The 20,432-nt window shown below is 38.0% G+C and overlaps 1 protein-coding gene across 5 annotated transcripts in view; it reads right to left on the reverse strand.

The window, feature by feature from the left end:
- Positions 1-20,432, reverse strand: part of SLC10A7 (solute carrier family 10 member 7) — a 143,500-nt gene that overhangs the window by 29,355 nt on the left and 93,713 nt on the right. For all 5 annotated transcript variants that reach the window (XM_085058195.1, XM_085058193.1, XM_085058194.1 and 2 more), the window contains 2 exons: positions 20,052-20,087; positions 8,013-8,096 (listed from right to left, as the gene is read on the reverse strand). In XM_085058195.1, the coding sequence (XP_084914321.1) occupies positions 8,013-8,096; positions 20,052-20,087 (120 nt within the window). The remainder of the gene's footprint in view (positions 1-8,012; positions 8,097-20,051; positions 20,088-20,432) is intronic.

Genomic DNA, 20,432 nt, shown 5'->3' on the forward strand with positions numbered 1-20,432 from the left:
GTCAGACCCTGAAGAACTAAATTGTGGCTTCAGGAAAACATGTAATCAACCCAGTGTTGTACTAAATGTGCTCAATACAGACAAAATGCATCTCCTCTAACACAGAACCCCATTTTTGATCTTCTCACGAGGTTCAACATGCTCTGTAATTTCAGAGGTCAATTCAGCCTATAATCACTGACTCAAGGTAACCTAAATTCTTGTATAATTTGAGGGGAGAAATACAACCCTACAGAAGCTCATGTCAGCTGATTCACTCTGACTGAAAAACAATCCATTTGTTATTCATGCCTGGCAGAGTTGCTTCAGGACAAGGATGCTTTGAAAGCCTTTTAATTCTTAACCCAATTCTATAACTTTTCAGGGTAAATACAGAACTACAAAAAAAAAATTGTGAATATTTGTAGCGAAATAACGATAAATCCAACAAAGACAACACACATTCAGAGCCTGGGCTGAAATACTAGAGCTTCATTTGTCTGGAAATGCAGCAAAAGCTAACACTGTAATTTTTGAATGTTAATTTGAACCACTGGCATCCAAAATAGATGCATCACACTGATGGAAAAGAGCAAAAAGGGGATGTATTGAGTTTGTGTGGAAAAGTTTGGTAGTGGGGCAGGCAACAGGGGTGGCTTCTGGGAGGGAGAAGCTGCCAGAAGCTTCCTTATGGAGCCAGTACCAGCCAGTTCCAACACAGCCCCACCCCTGGCCAAGGCTGAGCTCACCAGTGATGGTGGTAGGGATGAACTGTAAGGACTTCTGTGCAGATTCAAATGCCAGCCCCAAAGAGCAGGGTAAGGCTGACCCAGAGGGTGCACATGAAAGAACATGAAGGTGAATTCTTTCTTCAAACTGCAGTTTAGTGGAGAAAAAGAGAGGGAAAGAAGCAATACTTAGTAGTAGGTGGTATTTTATAAACACCCTGCATGATGAAAGATGCTGATAAACTCACAGAAAAGTTAGACAATAAAAGAACATAAATGTGTCCAGCAGGCAACCACCTCCTGAAGACTACATTCTGGCAATCTCCAAAGGTTTTGGAAAGGCATCAGCTCAAATTTGCTTCAAAACACAGTTTCAGGCTCAAACTTTGCTCTTGCCCAGGATTTAATTTTTAACAACAAAGAAATGTAATTACACTTGAATTAACAGTAGTGTCCCCATTTCAATTTAGTTCTTCTACCAGAATAGTTATACCCACTGTATTTTTCCTACAGGCTGCTCTGTATCCTGCCATAACCTCCTTGTCTAAACACCAACCTCCCTAAGCAAACAGGCTCACTGCTCATATGCTTATTTCCCTTAACATCACTGGGCAAAGAAACACGATCTGCTGTTCCAGGAAAGCAGGTAAATGATGCTCACCTGTTATTAGATCATACATGAAAATAGCAGAAAGTGTATTACAGAAAAACAATTCACATCTGTAATTGTACCTTCAAAACAGTCTCACTGTATGCCCACAGAAATCAGTCAGGAAAATACAGCTAGACTGTTTCCACCTGTCTGCTCAAGTGCTGGACATACAAGATAAAAAATGCAATAAACAAAGTAATTCATTAATGTTCATTATTAATTGAACTAAATAGGGCTAGGAGCTCTCTCTTCACCTTATATGGAATGGAATAATTTCTGACATTTGTCATGCAGTACATATTTTAAAAATTATCTAGACCTTTAACTTATTTGTTTATTAAACCCAAGAAATTAAAAAAAATACTCAAACAACCCAAACCCAAAAACCCTAAGGAAATGGATAGGAGGTCACCTTTTCTGTTTCCATCATACGCAAGACTGTCTCTTGGTATTTACATCATTATGTAAAATTTTTATGCATCATTATGTAGATTTCTCCTGATTCTACCATTTCTTTTGGACTGATTTCCTCTTTAACAGAATTTACAGTGGTTTACTGCACTTCTGGTCTTTTTGTTTATCGTGTATTGGCATGTTCTTCTAAATACCTGGGAAAAACACCTGGGGCTTTACCATCTCAACAAAGAAACACAAGTCACCTTTTTCTTGTGTTGAAACACACGAGTAAACAAGCTGAAACTATGCTGGATTATCACCATTCCTAAATGCAGCAGTTATCTTACTTAATTTGACTTCTAAGGTAAGATTCCTAACTCATTCTTAATTATTACTACTTATAGCAACAGACTTATGCAATGAAGTCTAAAATGCAAAATTTTCTTTTGAAAATATTTGATCAGGTGAGATATTTTCAGTAGTCCAATAATTTTTCTGTATCTCTTCTTATATAGTAATGGCAAACCAAGAAAGACAACTGCATGGAATATTGGCAACTAGGTCAGTGAAGCCTGTAAGACATGAAAGGTGAGAGAATTGGGAAGAAAAACAACGAAGATGACAGAAACTGTGAAAACTAATATAAAGAATCAGATCCTGGAATGGAAGAGGGATTAATTGGGCTGCAGAAATAAGATGCTAAGGTGGAACATCCTTCACAGGTTTCTACAGCATAGCCACCCTCCATTTTACAAGGTCTGCATTGCAGTTCAAATACACACTTTTACAAAGCAGAACTTGTACCACTTCAGCAAGATCCTGTCCTGATCATTTTAGAGGGATTGTGTCTGCGTGAAGGCATGAATTCCCACCTGTTCCTGAATATTGCTGTAAAGTTCCAAACTTTGTGATGGTTCACCTGCTTTCCTAGGACATCAGCAAATGTCAAATCTATCCTAATACTACAGAGTGTGCAATCAAATGTTTCTTTTCTGAAGATGGGGTGGAAAAAAGCCATTTTTGAAATCTGAGGGAAAAAGATTTTTTTTTCTACAAGCATCTTGTTTTCTTCTCTCAGCTTACCAAACTCCCCTAAAAGCTATCTCACTCCATTACGTCAGTCAGTTTACTCCCAGGAGGTGGCTCCTGACACATATACACCTTTAAAGCAAGGTTTATAAAAACCACATGAGGCCATTTTCAAAATTAACTTTCACAGTTTGAGGTAATTCACAGCTGTTGCTTTAAAACCTTATAAACAGGTGCAACATAACAAAAATCTGAAGGGTGCCTGCAGCAGCAGTATATGTTTCCTTCACATTTTTTATTCTGTGGAAACTAGGCTCTGTTCCCTGTTTGAGTCAGGTGTTAGAAGGGACTGAACTGTGCTCTGAAAGCTGTCTATCTGCTTTTTTGGTCTTCTGCAACAAGCTCCTAGAAGAGTTCATCTGTAGCTCTTCCCTGTAGCTCCCCTGGACTTTGAAGAAAATCAGGGCTACTTCTGTGTGGATTTAATTTATAAGAACAAAAAGATTTGACAATATTCCCCTTTTGATAACAGTTCTGCTAATTTTTGTTTCTCCCACCCACTATAAACCAGCTTAGTGAAATCGTATCTTCTAGTCCCCATCAACTGCCACCTACCTTTCCCTTTCCATTTCTTATTCTTTAAAAATAAATACCTTGCTAAGCTTTTTAGTTTCAATTTCACTTACAACTTGTATTGCAACATGCATACTTTTAGACTTGTGTTTATAAGCACACCTTCCAAATGCTGATAGGGCTCCTCTGGAACATTTTGGGCAATGATGCAGAAGGCACTTAAAATCCTTTACTTGTAGGATATCATGATTTTTTGGTGTGTGACTAGATTCAGTGAGGATTTCTGTACAACTGGTTTAATTTTATAGATTTGGGAAGAAGAACTACACAGAATCATAACATTAATTTTAGCTTTAGTTAAGGTCTGTTTAATGTGAAGTGCCCACTTTACGCTGGCAGACAAATTACCAATGGGGCAACTAGAAAATGCTTGAATGATAATGTACAGACAAGCTTTTTATTATTTATTCATAGAAAACAGTGGGTTTTGGTGTGCTGCTTTGAAAAATGTTCAAACTAGTAGAATATAATGAAAGCACAGTGAAAATTCTATTTCATTAACATTTAATCATAAATCGCTCTTTAATATAAAACATAAAATAAAAGTCTGTCATAAGCACTTAGGTGTAGGGAATGGAGAAAGTCTGCAAAAAGGGGAAAGGAAACATTGCAGTGGGTTTCACTGCTCCTGTTATCTGTCACTTCAGAAGAAAAAAAATAAGCAAAGAAACAACAGTCTCCAGCTAAATCTCACAACTGGTCATGGAGAGACTGCTTGGATATTTCTCAAAACCTTACATTTTGATGGCTAAAAATATTACCAATATCTGTGGACAGGGAAACAATGATTGTAGCAAAATCACAGCAGCTCAAGAGCAGCAATCTTAACTAAGACTCTGCTACCCAGATAAAAAAAAAAATCAGAACTTCAAGCTGCCAGAGCACATTCAAAAATCTTTTCCATGAAATATCTATTACCATGTTTATTGTATAACAAGTATTCTCAAATTCCCCTTAGAGGTATGCAAGAGTGATGCACAAATAACAAGCTCCTACCCACCACAGATCTTCAAGGCTTATAGAAAATTAGATCTTTATAAAATACTATAGATTATGTCCCTTTTTGAGACCTCTTGTCAGAGGGGTCTTATTCGTTACTCTATAAATACAAATGCAATATTATACTATCAATACTGATTTGAGCAACATCAGATTGTCAATTAGCAAAACACATCTGTAGACACTGAGGACACAGGCTGCAACATTTTTTACATTCAGACAACCTGCACATCTCTGACAAAGAGCACAGTGATTCTCCTTATTGGAGAGCATCTATCAATCACTGCTATCCGTGAGACTTGGTGCCTCTCTGATAACATAATATCTTCCTCCTCCTTTAACAGTTCTTTCTTCCCCTAAAGAATGGGCCACCACCTGAGCAGAGCCTGAACTGCAGCCCCTTACACATTTCACTGTCAGTAGCTAGAAGAGCATGTTTGACTCCTCTCAATAGTAGTCCTGAAACGCTGAAAAAATTGTTTAAAAAATAGTAGAACATAAGCATCAATTACACTATTGCGACTTCTTCCTCCCAGCCATCATTAAAAATTCTGAGAAGCCAGCCAACCAACCAAAACTCGATATATTTTGCCATAAAGCAAACAAAAACCCCCAAACAAAACAAATCTAAAAGCACCTTCTCATCTGCTTTGCTTATATCCCAGGGGCTGCTCAAACAGCCAGCTCTGCAGCCTACTCAGGAAATGAGCATTTAGGCAACACAGGTTTTCCCAGAGGCAAGATTTTTTTAAAGGAAAAGAAAGCCCTTAGAGAACACTTCCTTTAAGCAGCCTTCTCTGTTTTACACTGACATGGTTCGAGCATAAAGCCCCTGTTGATCACAGATGAGTTAGGAAGGCTGAGGAGAGGCAATCCTCCAAGCAGGCAGGTTTCAAGCTTGGAGGTTTTTTTCTCCCAATCAAGCTCTTTGTTACCAACCAGGTAACCTAACCAGGCATTCTTCCACTGACTTTTCTGCTGAACAGTATGACTTCATGTGGTAAGGAATTGATGTTGTGGGCATGAAATGATAAATTAGAATTAAATGCTGAAGCTGTCATTCAGGAATTGTGGGCCATTATCTCCTAACACATCTGTAACCCCAGAGTGAGCAACCTGTGATTCACAAACACATCCCTGTGCCACATGTTGGGCAACAGTTCAGTAATGAGTCAGTGGTGGTCTTTGAACAAAGGGCAAAACTTCCCACTTAATTGGAACAGATGAAGGGCAAGGAGACCTATCACTGGATCTCTTGGTATCAGTAATTTTCTCGCTCACTGTTTTCCCTGACTCCTGCCCATTACTTTTGGATATCCACCTTCAGAAACAGCTTCTACTCCTATCTGGGCAGGTTGGTTTGCCTTTGTACAGCTCTACCTTATCAATCAAAGTAAATGACTGGCATTTCTGATCTGAAATCTCAATGAAATAGCTATCATTAGCATTTCTTCTCTTCCACATCCTCTGAACACATATGGTCAAGTGCAGTAACTTCAGAAACAAAGTTTTTATGCTTAGAGGAATGTGAGCTATTTCTGTTGACCATTCACTTCCAGAAACTGCTTCAAACACTTTTAAAGAAGAATCACCTTATTTCTTGTTGAAGTGTATTTATAAAAACCCAAACAATTTGTCATTGGGTTACACAAGCCTTAAGATTCTCTATTTTTTCTTTCAGTCTTTATCAGAACTCCTAAATCCCATCTCAGTTAAGTCTCATCACAATTCTGATTTCAACCTTGTGATCACACAGAGCACTTATTTCATGTGCCTACTGCTCAACTGGTGATGCTCAGCCTCATTAGTTCTTACAGCTGAAAGAACACCCAACTCCACCAATTAGCTCACATATCAATTTCTTGTAACATCTTTCCAAAGTAACATTCTATTATATATACAGATGAAAGTCCTCTTGAAATTTTGCAATCACTTTGTCCAGCAATCTACCATCATCTTTGGGCTTATTATCTGTGAAACAGATGCTGATACTCCATGGCTACTGGACACTTCATTGCTAAATCTGCTGCCATGCATTTGTTTCCTAGAAATTTCCACCTAAGGCTTCCAACTAACAGCTTCCAGTTTTTGGACCTTTCAGAAGAGGATTCAGGTAGTTTTGCTTGCCTGCCTTTGGTGGACATCTAATTTTAATGAGGTAAGTATGCAGTACACAGGTAGGTAATCAGCAACCCTTTATCCTAATTAATAAGGAAACTCTTAAGCATTTAATTCAAACCATGAGAGCAGCTCCACAGCATTCAGGGAAACAAAGGTAATGTCCATTTTCCACCTGATATGGTTACAGGGAAGTTACACAGGTGCTGATGGCTCCTGTCATGCTTACCATACTCATCATCTACTAGACTTTAGTGGGGTTTTTTGATCAAAAGAAGCAAACTTCACTAGGAATTCGATAATTTACAGTAGATGCCAATTTTGAAATGTGCAATTCTAGTTTGATACAAGACTGATTGACTGTCCTATATAGCACAGGCAATGACAGGTATTCTTAACCTTGTCCAGGGTACTCCTTTATAGCTTCTGCTTTCATTTACCTATATTTTAACCATGCCTTCCATTTCAAAGTCTGCTTTGGGCTGACAAAATTCAGAAAGTTCCAGCTGAATCCAGAGTTCAACTGGATGCTACAATGAGCTTCAAATCCCACTGATATTCCCTCTGTGCATTCTGAATGCCTGAGAACAACAAATACTTACAAGTAAATAAGAATTAGACTTAAGGTGATTTAGTGTCCAAGAACAGTGACAACAGTTCTGACAACTTTTGGTCTTACTATCATGATTTCCCATCATGACATGGGAGAAAAAACAACTAATATTAACATTTGTGAACAAACAGGCACTACAAAGACAAGGGTCACAGAAAACCTTATATATGCAATTAGTATTTTTACATTCAGTGAAAATTTTCATCATATGCCATAAAAAATAAGGCTTTATGTGAATATATGAATGAAATAAGTATAAAATTAAATATTGAACTACTGCTCATTTACACAACAAATATCTTCCACCCAGCATAACATGATAGAGGAGTCATGCAGAAATACTTTGAAATTGTGCAACTAAACCCCGTATTGCAAAGCATAAGCAAAATGGCTTGAGCAGCCTTAATTTTATGATTTCTTAACTTGTGACTGCTTAGCCTTTATATGTTTATTAACGCTGAGGGTTTTTTTACGTCTGTAATTATTAGTAGATACTACAGAGGGAGGACTTTCTTCAACCCCCAGGCAAAGGGCATGTGACAAAAGGGCCACATAGTATTCTCAAAGCTCATTTGTATGGGGCTGGAATTTCTCCCAGCCTGGGCTGCCATTTTTCCCACTTTATGTTCACGAGCTCCCTCCTTGCTCAGCTGCAGCGCGTGTTTGTGGAAGTGAGGGACAGATGCTCAATCTCAACAAAGATCAATGTGGCTCCAGGGAGCACTGTAGCATCTTTTCCCTGATATTAGACTTCACTATCCTCAGGCTGTTCCTATGTGGCAGCTTATCAGGTTGCCAGTCTGTCTTTAAGATAGCTCTCTTTATCTTGTTTTTTTAAATAAGAATGTATATTTAAAAGACATACCTGTCCAATAATAAGAGGGACTACAACAGTCATAAACAGCTGCGAGAATATGGATGTAAAAGGCACAGAGGAGGATGATCCAAGCTACAAAATAAAGATATACCATTAACATTGCACTTTTTCTTAGTATCTTTGAATTTCACAGAGACATTACACATTAGTGTGCATTTTATTTTACACATAAAAACTAGGACCTGTTTTGTGCACTGGAAGTAGCTGCACACATGTTTAATAGTTAAGTCACAATCAAGCATTTGGTGTTCCACAAAACAGAACTAAACCAATCTCTGATTATTTTATAACCTAGGGTAATATTTCCATCAATATTCATTTAACTGAAAACCTGCTACACATATATGCCAAGTAAATTATATAAGCGTTTGTAGGATGATGGTCTAAAGAGACAGGGAGTGAATCTTCCTAACTACACAGTTAGCTCGACTTACTTTACCATTTATACAAACATCAAGCAACACAAGTCAGTGTAGTTACTTCAATAAATAAATGAAAATAATAAAATAGTGAAGACAACATTCACATGTTTTATTTCAATGCTGTTAAAAAAGAGATATACTGAAAGGATATAACTATTCTTTCATTAAGACAACTGAACTGACAGGCTTAGTCTTCAAATACATGTTCTTTCTAACTAAAATTGTAAATGTTAGAAGTAATTTTTAAGATGCAGGTAGAAAACAGGAACACACATAGTCAGTGGGACTTTTGGACCCTGCTTCAGAATGCTTAGGAAAATACACAGTATTTTTTACATTTTGCCAGGACTTGTTTTAGGCTAGGTAATTGAAAAGTTTCATTTAATGTAACTTAACACCTGTTTAACAGCAATAGAACATGTATTAAGAAATACACACTAAGAAGAATAAATACCATTGTCAGCGTTTCCATGGACAATCACTTGTTTCACGATGAGGTAAATGACACAACATTGAGGTTTTCACAGCTCCACTCTATTTTGTATTTTGCACTTAATTTTAAAGATTCTCAAAATAATGGCAGAATTCAGAATCTTTTCAGCTCCATCTAAATGATGATGACTTCCAAAAACATTCTTACATCATGTCATTCTCATAAATTACAGTCAGATTGAATGATACTTTGGACACTTATCTCCCTTTCCAAGCCACCTGCAGGCATCACAGAGAAGGTGATCATGTAACCTAGTAACTTGCTAAAAACTCTGTCTTGAAAAAATCAATATATGGCCATACAAAATAAAACATTTTGGCATATAACAAGATTCTTCACAAATTTGAAGAACAGAAAAATTAGAAATTTCCTATACCAAAGTATTTTACTTTATGCAGAAATGTACATCTGCAACATTTACTTAAATAATCTGATGAGAAAACACCAATTATACATATAATTTTTTGAGTGGTCTACATCTATAAGCACTGCTTTTTTGTACCAATACATTTGTATATGCAGCACTTGGGAAGTTGGCTAACATGCCTATGGGGGATGTCTGTGCAAACTGAACTTTTGGTGCAGTCAAATGGCATCAGATTACATATGTCCCTTTCTGAATACACTCTAGGTGGAAAGTCTCAGGAGGAATGTACAGGAAATGACTGCTGCTTGTATGCTACCTTAACTGGCAACATCAGCTAAGACTCAGTCTGGCCACTTAATAAATTACAGCATCCTCTCACCATCAGCTCTAGCTTTAACAATGTGGGCACAGAGATGCTTGGAGGGCACCTGAGGATGATGTCAGCTGAGAATTTTGGTCTGCACATGGGGACTAAGTGAGAGCACTGAGATTAAGGAGCCTAAATTTCCCATGGACTTAACAGGGAGAAGTAAAAGCTTGCATGGGAAGATTCAGATCACCCACATGAGGACCCAAAGTCTGGCAGTGCAGCCACATTCCCCCGGGGACATGGGGCACTCTGAGTGTTTCCCTACAGAAAGCACAGAACTCCATCATACCACTCATGATCTCCTTGTTAATTCTTGTAAGGATCTTCTGAAATTTTAAACGGTTCATAGCTTTTCCAACTGTATTTGGACTTATTGTTACGTGCTGAGGAGCTAAAAGCATTACTTACTGTATATTCAAGGAAGCCTTTTCAAGTGAAAGTGAAGATTTTTAAACTTTAAAATCTGCCTGGGCCACAGAGGAGTCAATCTAAGCAAGCAGTGTGCATGCCAGGACACTTGCATAGCTTCACAGAACTACAACACTTTGGCAGTGACTCCTGTGCTTTTCTATAAAAACGTTGATTGGACTTTGCTCACGAATTTTAAGTTTTATGTTCTGTGCATGTATAATCAGTTTCTAAGTCTGGGATGAAAAACTATTCAACAGCATAACACGCTGCTGAAAAAGGCATAGTCTTGCCAGTTTTTTAAAATACTACTTCAAATGTACTGTCTTCAAAATGTGAATTTTTAAGTACTTTGTGTATATATAAGGACATGTTCTGCTTTGGATATGGGGTTTTGGTATTTGTTTTGTTGTGCTTTTTACATAATTACAAACTGAATTAAAGGTACTGATAATTAAGTCTTCAAACAGACTTCTAAACTCTGTTTCCCATTTGTGTATTATGACAATAACTTCAGTGGGCTGTTTTCTTATCAAAATCTATCAGTTAGATTACGTCTATCAACTCCTGTATTACCTTAAATCTATTTCCTGAGAAAGACACAGAAGACAAGATATAGGCTGAAGAGAAGGCAGGAACTTCTCAATTACACAGAAGAAAAAGACATTTTAACCCACACTCTGGACATACAGTGGCTAACCATAAGGAGTCAAAATTACTAAAAAACCCACAGCTAATAGCAGCATAATTTGACTAGGGCCTTCTTAACATCTGTAGCATGAAAAGTTATCAGGCTCACAACTCTAAGTGTCCCATGGACTCTCAGACACTGCCTGGGTTCCAGAGTTCCTTTGAACATATCCTTTGGATATATTTGCCACGTCTGTTTTGAGAAAGAGAAGTGGGAAATGAGGAATAGAAGAAAAATGTTGATATAATGTTAATCAAACCTTCCTACACACTTACAAAATGTAAATATACTGTCTGAAAGAATAAATATGATTTTGCTCAGGTTTCAGTTGGATCAAGCTAAGTTCTGTGCTTAATTTGCTTCATGAAACAAATTTAAAAAAACCAAACTGCCTAGATGATCTGCATTACACTGTAATTAACATTATGGCTGATTATATTTGGCTGCTCTTCTTGTTATATTAATCTCCATGCCTAAAAATGAACCTTTCTTCAATGGCAAACAGAAGTACTGTAAGAACTGGCATAAAAACATCATAGAATCAACCTGCTGATTTACAGCTGAAAAAATCCACCCCCACTTGATTGGAATGATGTATGGAAGATAAAATGCACTATTTAATGAAAAAGGAATCACAGATTTCATGCCACTGTATTGTCTGTGCTTATTTAAGAAAATTTTTTAAAGGTAAGTTTGAGATTGTTGCAGGATATTCAGGATAGCATTTTAGTTAAAGGTCTATTAATAAGACAGCTCTGCTTTAATGGATTCACTATTCAAAAAAAGACCCTAAAAATTCTTGCTCAGGGAAAGATACTTTTCACTTAAATAATCTGAGTGATTTCAGCAGGGCAACTCAGATAAGCAGCAAGATAATTCCAGGCAAATCTTCCCAAACAATTCTGTCACAATGCAGTACTTCAAACCTGACCTGCAGCATTCTTGCTAATTTAGTCCTAGACCTTTCCTCTCAAGAGACTGCCTGTTTTAAAAAAACCTCACAAATTATTTAGTGGGTTTCTTTATGAGTTTGTGGTATAAACACTGGCTTATCCTTAATTAAAAGGCTATATTTAAGTGGATATGGTAAAAAAACAAAGAGCAAAACCCAACATTCCTTGCATAAAAACAAGACAATTCCATCTCCCAGCCTAGACTGTCTCCACAAGCCAGATGCCCCATTGTTGTCTTTCTGGCTGACCAGACAGGTATCACAGTGGGTGTTCCCACATCTACACTGCCCAGGACTCAGAGGAAACACACATCCTCCCAGTCCCACCAAATTACAGCCCAGTGACACATGTGCTGCACATACTGCATCCACTTTGGAGCAGGCTGTTCTTTGGGGGCAGCTTTTACTCTCCCAGGGCTCTCCTGCAATTAATGCTTCCTCAGGTTGTGTCTGCGCTCTTCACACACCATCAACCAGCTTCAGCCTCACCAGTTGTTGAGGAACAGAGGAGGAAGTGAGGCAGGGGTAAAAAGAGGGCAGAACTAATGGGGAGGGGCACTTCTGGCTCCTCTCTTACATGAGATACTACATTTTAAGCTTTTCTTTACATTCCGCTGGGAAGGTCTGGCTACTCTGAGATCCCTCTTGAAATTCTGTGTATTGTTGCTGTTTCTGGTTCCTCTCATCCAGCCCAGATCCAGTCTGGACCCCGCAATCCCTGTACATCCAGTTGTGGGTGGCAGGCCCTTAACAGAAAGGACACAGAATGCAATGAACTTTTGGAAAAGATGTGGATGGGACCCAATTTAGTGATGAAGGTCACTGAACTAGCAGCTGAACAAAACCCTCCCTTGCTTTGGGCTCTTTCCAGAGCCCTTATCCTGTCCCAGCCATTGCAACATGCTATGGTACAGCAGAAAAATAAGCACATGGCCCTGAGTAACCCAGGTGTGTGGCAAATGGAAATGCCTTGCTGGGAACACCCTGCCATGGGCAGTAATGATGCTGATGGCTCAGGGAAGTAGGGAGCAGTTGGAAGAGCGCTGATGTGCTCCTGTGAGTTCCACAGTGCCCAGCTCCAGATTTCAGGTAGGAGGTCAAAAGAGGTCATTCCCACATAACATCTAAACAGAGCTGACAGGTCACTGGGGTGTCCTTCCCACCCCACTGCTTTAAAGGCACTCCCATGCAGAGTATTTAGACATCTTGGTAAGGCAGAGAAGCTGTGTGAGAAATGCCAGCTCCCAGCCACTGACCGAGAGTCATTGATTGATACTGAAATAATCCACCTTGAATGGGTGGAAGGGAAGGGGAGGCATATCACTGAGAATGGAGTTTCTATAGAACATGTTTAAATTTTAAAATACAGCTTTTAATTATGCCTGTCAAAAATGGCAAATTGTCTCTTCCCTCAGAAATGGGCTAAGGTAAAACAGGGATTTCATCCAATGCTTTGGTAGTCATGTATTTTAACAAGGAGATGTTCCACCGTTACTCTTTAAAATTAAACACAAGTCCCTAGTTCTGCTAAATAACTAGGTGTATTTGGCAAATTCTTGCATATTCTATATGCTTGTTTGGCTGTGCAAATTGATTTGGCACAAATAAAAATATTTAGTAGTCTAAATATACCTTCCTGTTCCTTTGCCAAATAAAAAAATCAAAATATCACATTCAGAAGTATGGTAAAAGAAAAGCTGATAATCTCACCTTTTTTTTTTTTTTTAAATTTCCTGGCTCAGGCAATGAGACTGTATATTTTGGGTTTCCCTTGTTAAAGTGATCACAGATGCCTAATCCCCGTTGCGCTCCCCTATGACACATTAAATTCCAAGCCAATCCAAGCATACCTGTGGATTTTAAAGCCTTTTATAGAGCTGTAAAAATAACCATAGATATTCTTCATCTGAAATACACCAGAGCAACTCTTCCACTTAACTGTGGTGCAATGATCTTGAGGGTTAGTGCAGAAACAAGATCAAGTTTACAACCTAGAAACACCTAAATGGGAATTAGATTAATACCCTTGGAGAGCTGAGATTTAAGGACTAGCATCCAAAAATTCTGCTGCAAACAAGGGGGTGACTAACTGGAAAGACATAGATTAGTAAATACAGGGTAATTAAGAACCATGAATATTATTTATCCATGAAAAAGAAAACTGTGATGTATCAGGAGAAATAAATCAGTAGAGATATAGGGATACTGGAGACGTTGCACAAGGCCTGGATAAGTCCTTGTGAAGCACATTGCACAACTGTGCAGGATTCATTTTACCTGGGCTGAGAAGGAATTAAAACTGGAGCAGGTGCACAAAACACCTCAGATTAAGGGATTTGTTTTGTGAATTTAAAGATTAGAAATGCATGGCTTGTTTAGCCTAGCTGACTGAAGGATGGCAAAGAGAAAGTCTGAGCCAGGGTGATACATTTTAGAGAAGTGCTATTCAGCTGTGTAACAGCAGCAACAAAGACAAATGGATTAAACACCTATAACCAGTACTTACTGAAAATTAGTTTTCTGTTCATCAGAGATACAAGTTTCTAGTATTGCAGGGGTGGAGGGAGAGCAAAAATCCTTACTTTTAGGTTGCATCATGCTCAGTTTTGAGGCAAATTGCACAGCATGGAAAAGAGGCAGATTGGGTGAGTCAGGATGAGATGCTCCTGGCAGCCTGAATCTATGATCCTAGTAAGATTCTGCCCATGTTTAAGTAGGTTGTACACTTGAAAGGCTCCCTTAGTGTTGTACAGAGGAAAATCTCAAGTGCATTAACATGTAGAAAAGCACCTAGAAAAATCTACAGTATTTTTAGTGTGTGTCAGGAACAGGGAGGGTCCCTGTTATTCTCTATTACTTGTTCCAATTTAAATAACAAAGCCATAAAAGGTGAATGTGAAAAAAAGGAATAAAATTATTAAGAAAATATTTCACAGCAGTCATTAAAAAGTTTTGTAAGGAGTTTGGATCAGATCAGAGAATTTTGTTTTCCCAATGATTAAAGAAGAAAGGAAACAGTGAGGTAAATAACCAGGTAGAAATAATGATGCACTTTAAATCTTCCACATGAATGAGTTGATCTGTTAATAGCTAATGCACTATGCTGCTCTCCCCTCCCTTCCCCCCACACTGTAATCAGCCTTTTGTCACATACCAGTGAAATCCATTAGCTGCAACTTCCTTATCAACTTCCAAGGCTTTCCAGCTACTAAGGTATTTGCATATTTAACGATTCATTTCACTGGTATCAACTCTCATTTACCAAGTGCTTGAGAAGAAAAACAAGGCATAGTGTGTAGAAATTCTGTTTAAAAACAAAAAAGTACTGACAGGTTCTTTCAATAAACAGATTTATCTGAATTAATGGGATTGGAGTAGACTTGGCAAAAAATTTGAGAAGTATCAGCAACTTTTTGGCCCATATTTTAATTTGAATATTGTAAGTACTGGGAAAAGCTCTTCAGTATCTAAACCAGCTTCTAATTTTACTCATGTCTTATTCACTGCTCACTTTCTCTGCACTACTTGCACGGAATTTCCTTCATTTGTCTACTCCTGAATTCTTTCAGCAGGGCTACTTTGTAGTACTTATGACATCACCACTTCAATGCCAACATAAAAATTCAGAAATCCAGAACAGGAGCAAGCTGATAAAGCCTTGGGAAGATCCTGTTTTGACACAAATGTCACGGTAATCTTCATTGGTAAAAGAGCTAACAGGGGAGTAATGCCTGACAATCACACAGAGGGTTTGCCGAGTGTATCTTTAAAAATACACATGAATTTTGTACTGGGTCTTTAACATTCCACATTAGCTGCTTTGCAGACATGCTTCTGAAGAATGTGAAGTACATAAAAATGTAAATATACTGACGTATCTCTAACATATTTTGATGGCTTTCAATAGAAGTACATAGATTCACACACTTGAGACTTTAGTCACTTTGATAGCCAACCTGGCTGTGCTTCCAGGCACTGAAAACACCACATCTGTCAGGCACTGAGCATCTCATCACCAAGGCTAATACCAAGAAGGTGGCAAAGCTGGGATCCTGTGCCATAAAAACCACAGCACCACATTTGGCTCCAGCAGGTGGGCAGATGACTGACAGCTTGTATTTTCATACCTATTACAATACACAAAATCACAAGCTTGTGTGGCTGGGTAGAACTGCCAGTCCACGTGCTCAGCCAGTTTTAAGGACAGATAAGGCAACTCTATCTCAGTGTGGCTGGGAAGCAACAGAGCCAATTTTACTCAAGAAAGGTAACTCTGCATCACATTCTTGGTACACTATCTATGCTCATGCTGTTTCCATGGCAAATCCGAGGGGTGACCTTGCTGAGGCATCAGCCTGGCCTCCATCCCATGCAATACAAAGGCATGTGAAATCCCTCAGTGAAAGTAAACCTGCATTCATACATATTCCTTTTTTTCCATGACTAAAGTTACAATCTAAGGGCACAGAAGTGGTGATACAGCTACAACTGTTGCAGAGTTCAGTGCTCCTGATATTCTGTATTTCAAACAAGATGTCATAAAAAGATGTTGACATCTTGAAGTTGTCAGATTACAGCACTATTATCTTCAGAGTATGACAGCAGCTTTGTTTCAACTGTCTTTTAGTAATGTAAATGGGCCAAATTGCAGCATGCTTAATTCAAATCACAAACTGTTATTAGGAATCACGTAACAAATACTGAAGGACATAACTAAACTGAACACACAGAACAAATCATGTGATAAGTAAAGATGGACAGTCATACCCACGTGTTTTACTTCCTCAGTGATTTTTTTATTGATAGTAATATAGTTATTTTCAAAAGCAAATTTTAGTCTACACTATTTCTAGTTGATGTGGTTTTTTTTCTCCTCAAATGCCTTTGAGAAAAGGAAACTTAGTTCTCTGTTTTAAAGATTTTCATGATCAATCTGTTACCTCTGGTGTCAGCTAAGTGTGCAAACCGACAAGCAGAAGATGGACAGCCTCACTCTCTGAATGCTTTGGTACACAGCCTGCTAATCACTGTTAATGAAACATTGCAGAATGCTGCAAAGAAATATCAAACAGCATAACCTCATGCTACCTTGAAACTGATTTAACTTACTTTGCTTCAACACTCCTGCTTACAACATAAATGAACGCTAATCAGTCATATACAGTTTATGGGACATTACTCATTTGTAACATCTTCGCTGGCAATATGACATATCAACTGTTAATAACAAGGGTTAAAATGATGATATTGCTGATTAACATATCTGGGAAGAAAGACTCAATAGCTTCTTGTTAGGTGTTAATAAGAGATATCTGTGACAAAGGCAGCTATTCTTTATAAAGTTTAGCTAAGCATCCTCATACAGTCCAGTAATTACACACACAGTATTTAAGGTTTCATTATTTTAATCAGAACCTCCTAGAATGTCAGTTTTGAGTAAGCTTTACACCAGAAGTTTCATAGTAGAAATATACTTTTCAGAACTGTAACTGACAATGTTATGTTCAATACAATGCATTTAAGGTTATGAATTATTTGCATTAAATGCATTATTTATTATAGCTTCAATGTACCTTTATCAATGCTTAGACAATTTGTATTTATATCACTGAGCAATTATGAACATAAAGGTAGTTCAGAACATTATATTCTCTGGTGCACATAGGGCAAAATATAAATGATAACTGCTACCTCAGGTTAAACTATATAACAAAACCAAGCTAATAGACAACAATGTATTTCATTTCTGGCAGCACTCAAGGTATTTTATGTACTGTACACAGGGAGAGTAACAAATATGATCACTAATGCAGCATAGCATTCAGACTGTCATAGCACAACTGTGGAAAAGGTAATGCTCAGGAGTACCAGATTCAGGAACTAAAATTCATTGATGGCATTGACTTTAAAGGTCCATGAATAGTATTCAGAAGCCCAGCTCAATTATTGTTTAGGTAAATGAAAGTTTTATTGTGAAACTTGAAAATTCCACCCTGCATTACTTAGGCACCAAGGCTAAGTTGCATGACTAAACTGATGAATGGTTCAGAGAAGATAACCAGGAAATTTTTAGTCAGTGTTTCTCATTCCACAGTAACTCCACAGTACCACATGAAATGATCAAGCTGCAGGTTGTAAGGCAAGCACACAGGAATGTGTGAACTGTCAACACATAGTGCTTGAATCCACTATGTGTTGACCAGGCCAGATGCATCAAGGAAACTCAGAGGAAAACTAGAGAGTTTCACAAGATAAAAAAGTTTCAGCAGTCCAAACCACAGACTGTCAGGATATGGGAACTGTGTGTCAGGGTGTGCATGTTCAGTTTGCTGTCCTAAACAGCTGGATATACTGAACCTTCAGAGAAGGCAAATCTCATCCTAGCAAAATGTGCTGCTGGGCTGACTAGAATGCTGCTCTTCATGTATGAAACCCTCAAAGATCTAAAGAAGTTTTAAATATTTACACACCACAAGAGAATTCCTCAAGTTTTGGGCTTTGTGACAAAAAGCCACAGTTTTTGTAACTCCCCTCATCCCCAGACTAGTTTGTTTATCACTCTGATGAAAAAGCAATTCATGTGTGTATCTTCCTCAAGAAGAACAAGTCCAAGTCATGTTACAAACCACCCAACAATTAATGTGAATTTTACACTTCTCATACAACTGTCTCCTGGGCTGGTAGGAAGAACAAAGACAGATGTTTTGCCTTCCTTTTTTTTCCCACACATGGAGTTTTACAATCTCTTCTGAGAACTAACAGTGAAAACCTCAATTTATGGGACAGAATATCTTGTTATCTGCCTATAAAGACACCAAAGAAAAATTCCTTTTCTTCCTTGAAAGATATGCAGATATATCCTTAACATTTCAGTTTCTGCAGAAAATACCCCTTTTGACTATTCAGAGCACCAAAACTCAGAGAGGTAAGGCAGGGTGAAAGCTGTCAGTAAGCAAAATTAAAAGGAGCTGAAGTTTCAGTCACTTAGCATCAAAGCTACAGGTCATTAAATGGATACTAGTGGAAGAAACACAGTCCATACAAGAGGGAAGAGGATTGGAAAACAGTGAGGCAGACCATCCTGAATCAACATATTGGGTGCAAGAATAACAAAACACCCAACCATTTTTTTTTTAAGAAAAGTTTTCTTTTTCAGCCTACAGTAAGTCTATGGTCCCAGGTATAGCAAGAAAGCTTTGCTGGTGTGTATCAATATACACAATATGGTCAAATATAGTTACAGTTTGTGTGTAAACATAGCTACATCAATGAATTACAATTTGTTCTAGTAAAATAAAAATCATCCCACACAGTTCTACTGAGGCAGTACTTGATGTTACTGCCACTCTTGCAGTACTACTTATCCCATTTTATACTGCTATATTTGTACACAGTCCATATGTTGCTTAAGCATCCCTGCTATAAACAGTGAGCCACTCTCATGCCACTTAGAAATTGTTTCAGACAAACTTCTCACTTCCCCCCTTTTCCAGTGTGCTGGCTTACATACAAAGCCATCAGTAAGACAAACATAAAAGAAAATTTATGTCTTCCTTGAAACCCTATAAGTGCTTCAGGCTGTATGCCCTACTCTGCACAAAGCCACAGACCTCAGCAACTTGTACCACATCCCACCATTTATGTCAGCAAACCCTAAAGCTCCAAGACTTCCTATCTGACAAGGGACTTACTAAAGTACCACCACCCACCTGCAAAAGCCTCTTCATTGTATGCTAATATCCATGTCTTTATAAACCATGAAGATAAAGCTTGGTCTTCTTCCTTTTCTTCTACCATGAACAGTAACGACCCAAGGTCCTGACTGAAGGGTAACAACTGAACTAACAGGAATGAAGCAGCATCACATCTAATGATGCACAGGGGCTCCAGTAATTTGTCTTGCTAACCTCTACCACAAAAATACCCATGGGCTCAATTGTCCAAAAGCAAGGCTCTGTTTATCTGAAGAGTGCTTTTCCAATTGTTCTCTCATCCATTTCAGATCAGTACAATCCTGTCTAGCTCCTGCACGTGAAAGTTCTCCAAGAGATCTCCTAACCAAGTTATCATTCTACCTGACTAATAGTGTATGGCTGTGCAGTTCTATACAAATATAACTTTTGGTCATTTTAGAATGAGGTGCAGATTGTGTTTGCATTCATTGTAATACATTTTGATGGCCTTCCTAGGAGACAACTTATTTCAAATACGGAACAGAAAAACCTTTTCCGTATTGTGAAAATCGCCCAAATTTGCATCTTAAATATAATGTCTGATAGGTGCAAGATTACCCAGTTAGAAGATATTAATATCATGATACTTACAAAAAGCAAAAGCAGAAGTGGAGTTATAACAATGCCCTGGAAGGAAAAAACAGAAACAGTCTGTTAGTCAGGGAAGTAGAATAATCTTTACTTTCTTATCTTAGTACATGGAAATACACTAACATCATTTAACATAGAAATTAAGTAACAAGAAGCTCAACTTGACTCTTCACTGAGTGTATTCTCTAACATTTCTATGACAATTATTTTATAAACTACACTCAATACAAAGTGCATTTTTTTTTACCTTTTTGCACCTAAGTCGCTCTGTTCCAAAAGATTGGATACACAGAAATATGGATCATTTATTTTAAAGAAACATATTAAAGCTCTCCCCTCAGTGTGCTGTATCTTAACTCCACTAAGCAGCTCCTCCTTAGG

This window comes from Lichenostomus cassidix, chromosome 4 (assembly GCF_008360975.1).
Source record: "Lichenostomus cassidix isolate B80296 chromosome 4, HeHo_3.0, whole genome shotgun sequence".
NCBI lineage: Eukaryota > Metazoa > Chordata > Aves > Passeriformes > Meliphagidae > Lichenostomus > Lichenostomus cassidix.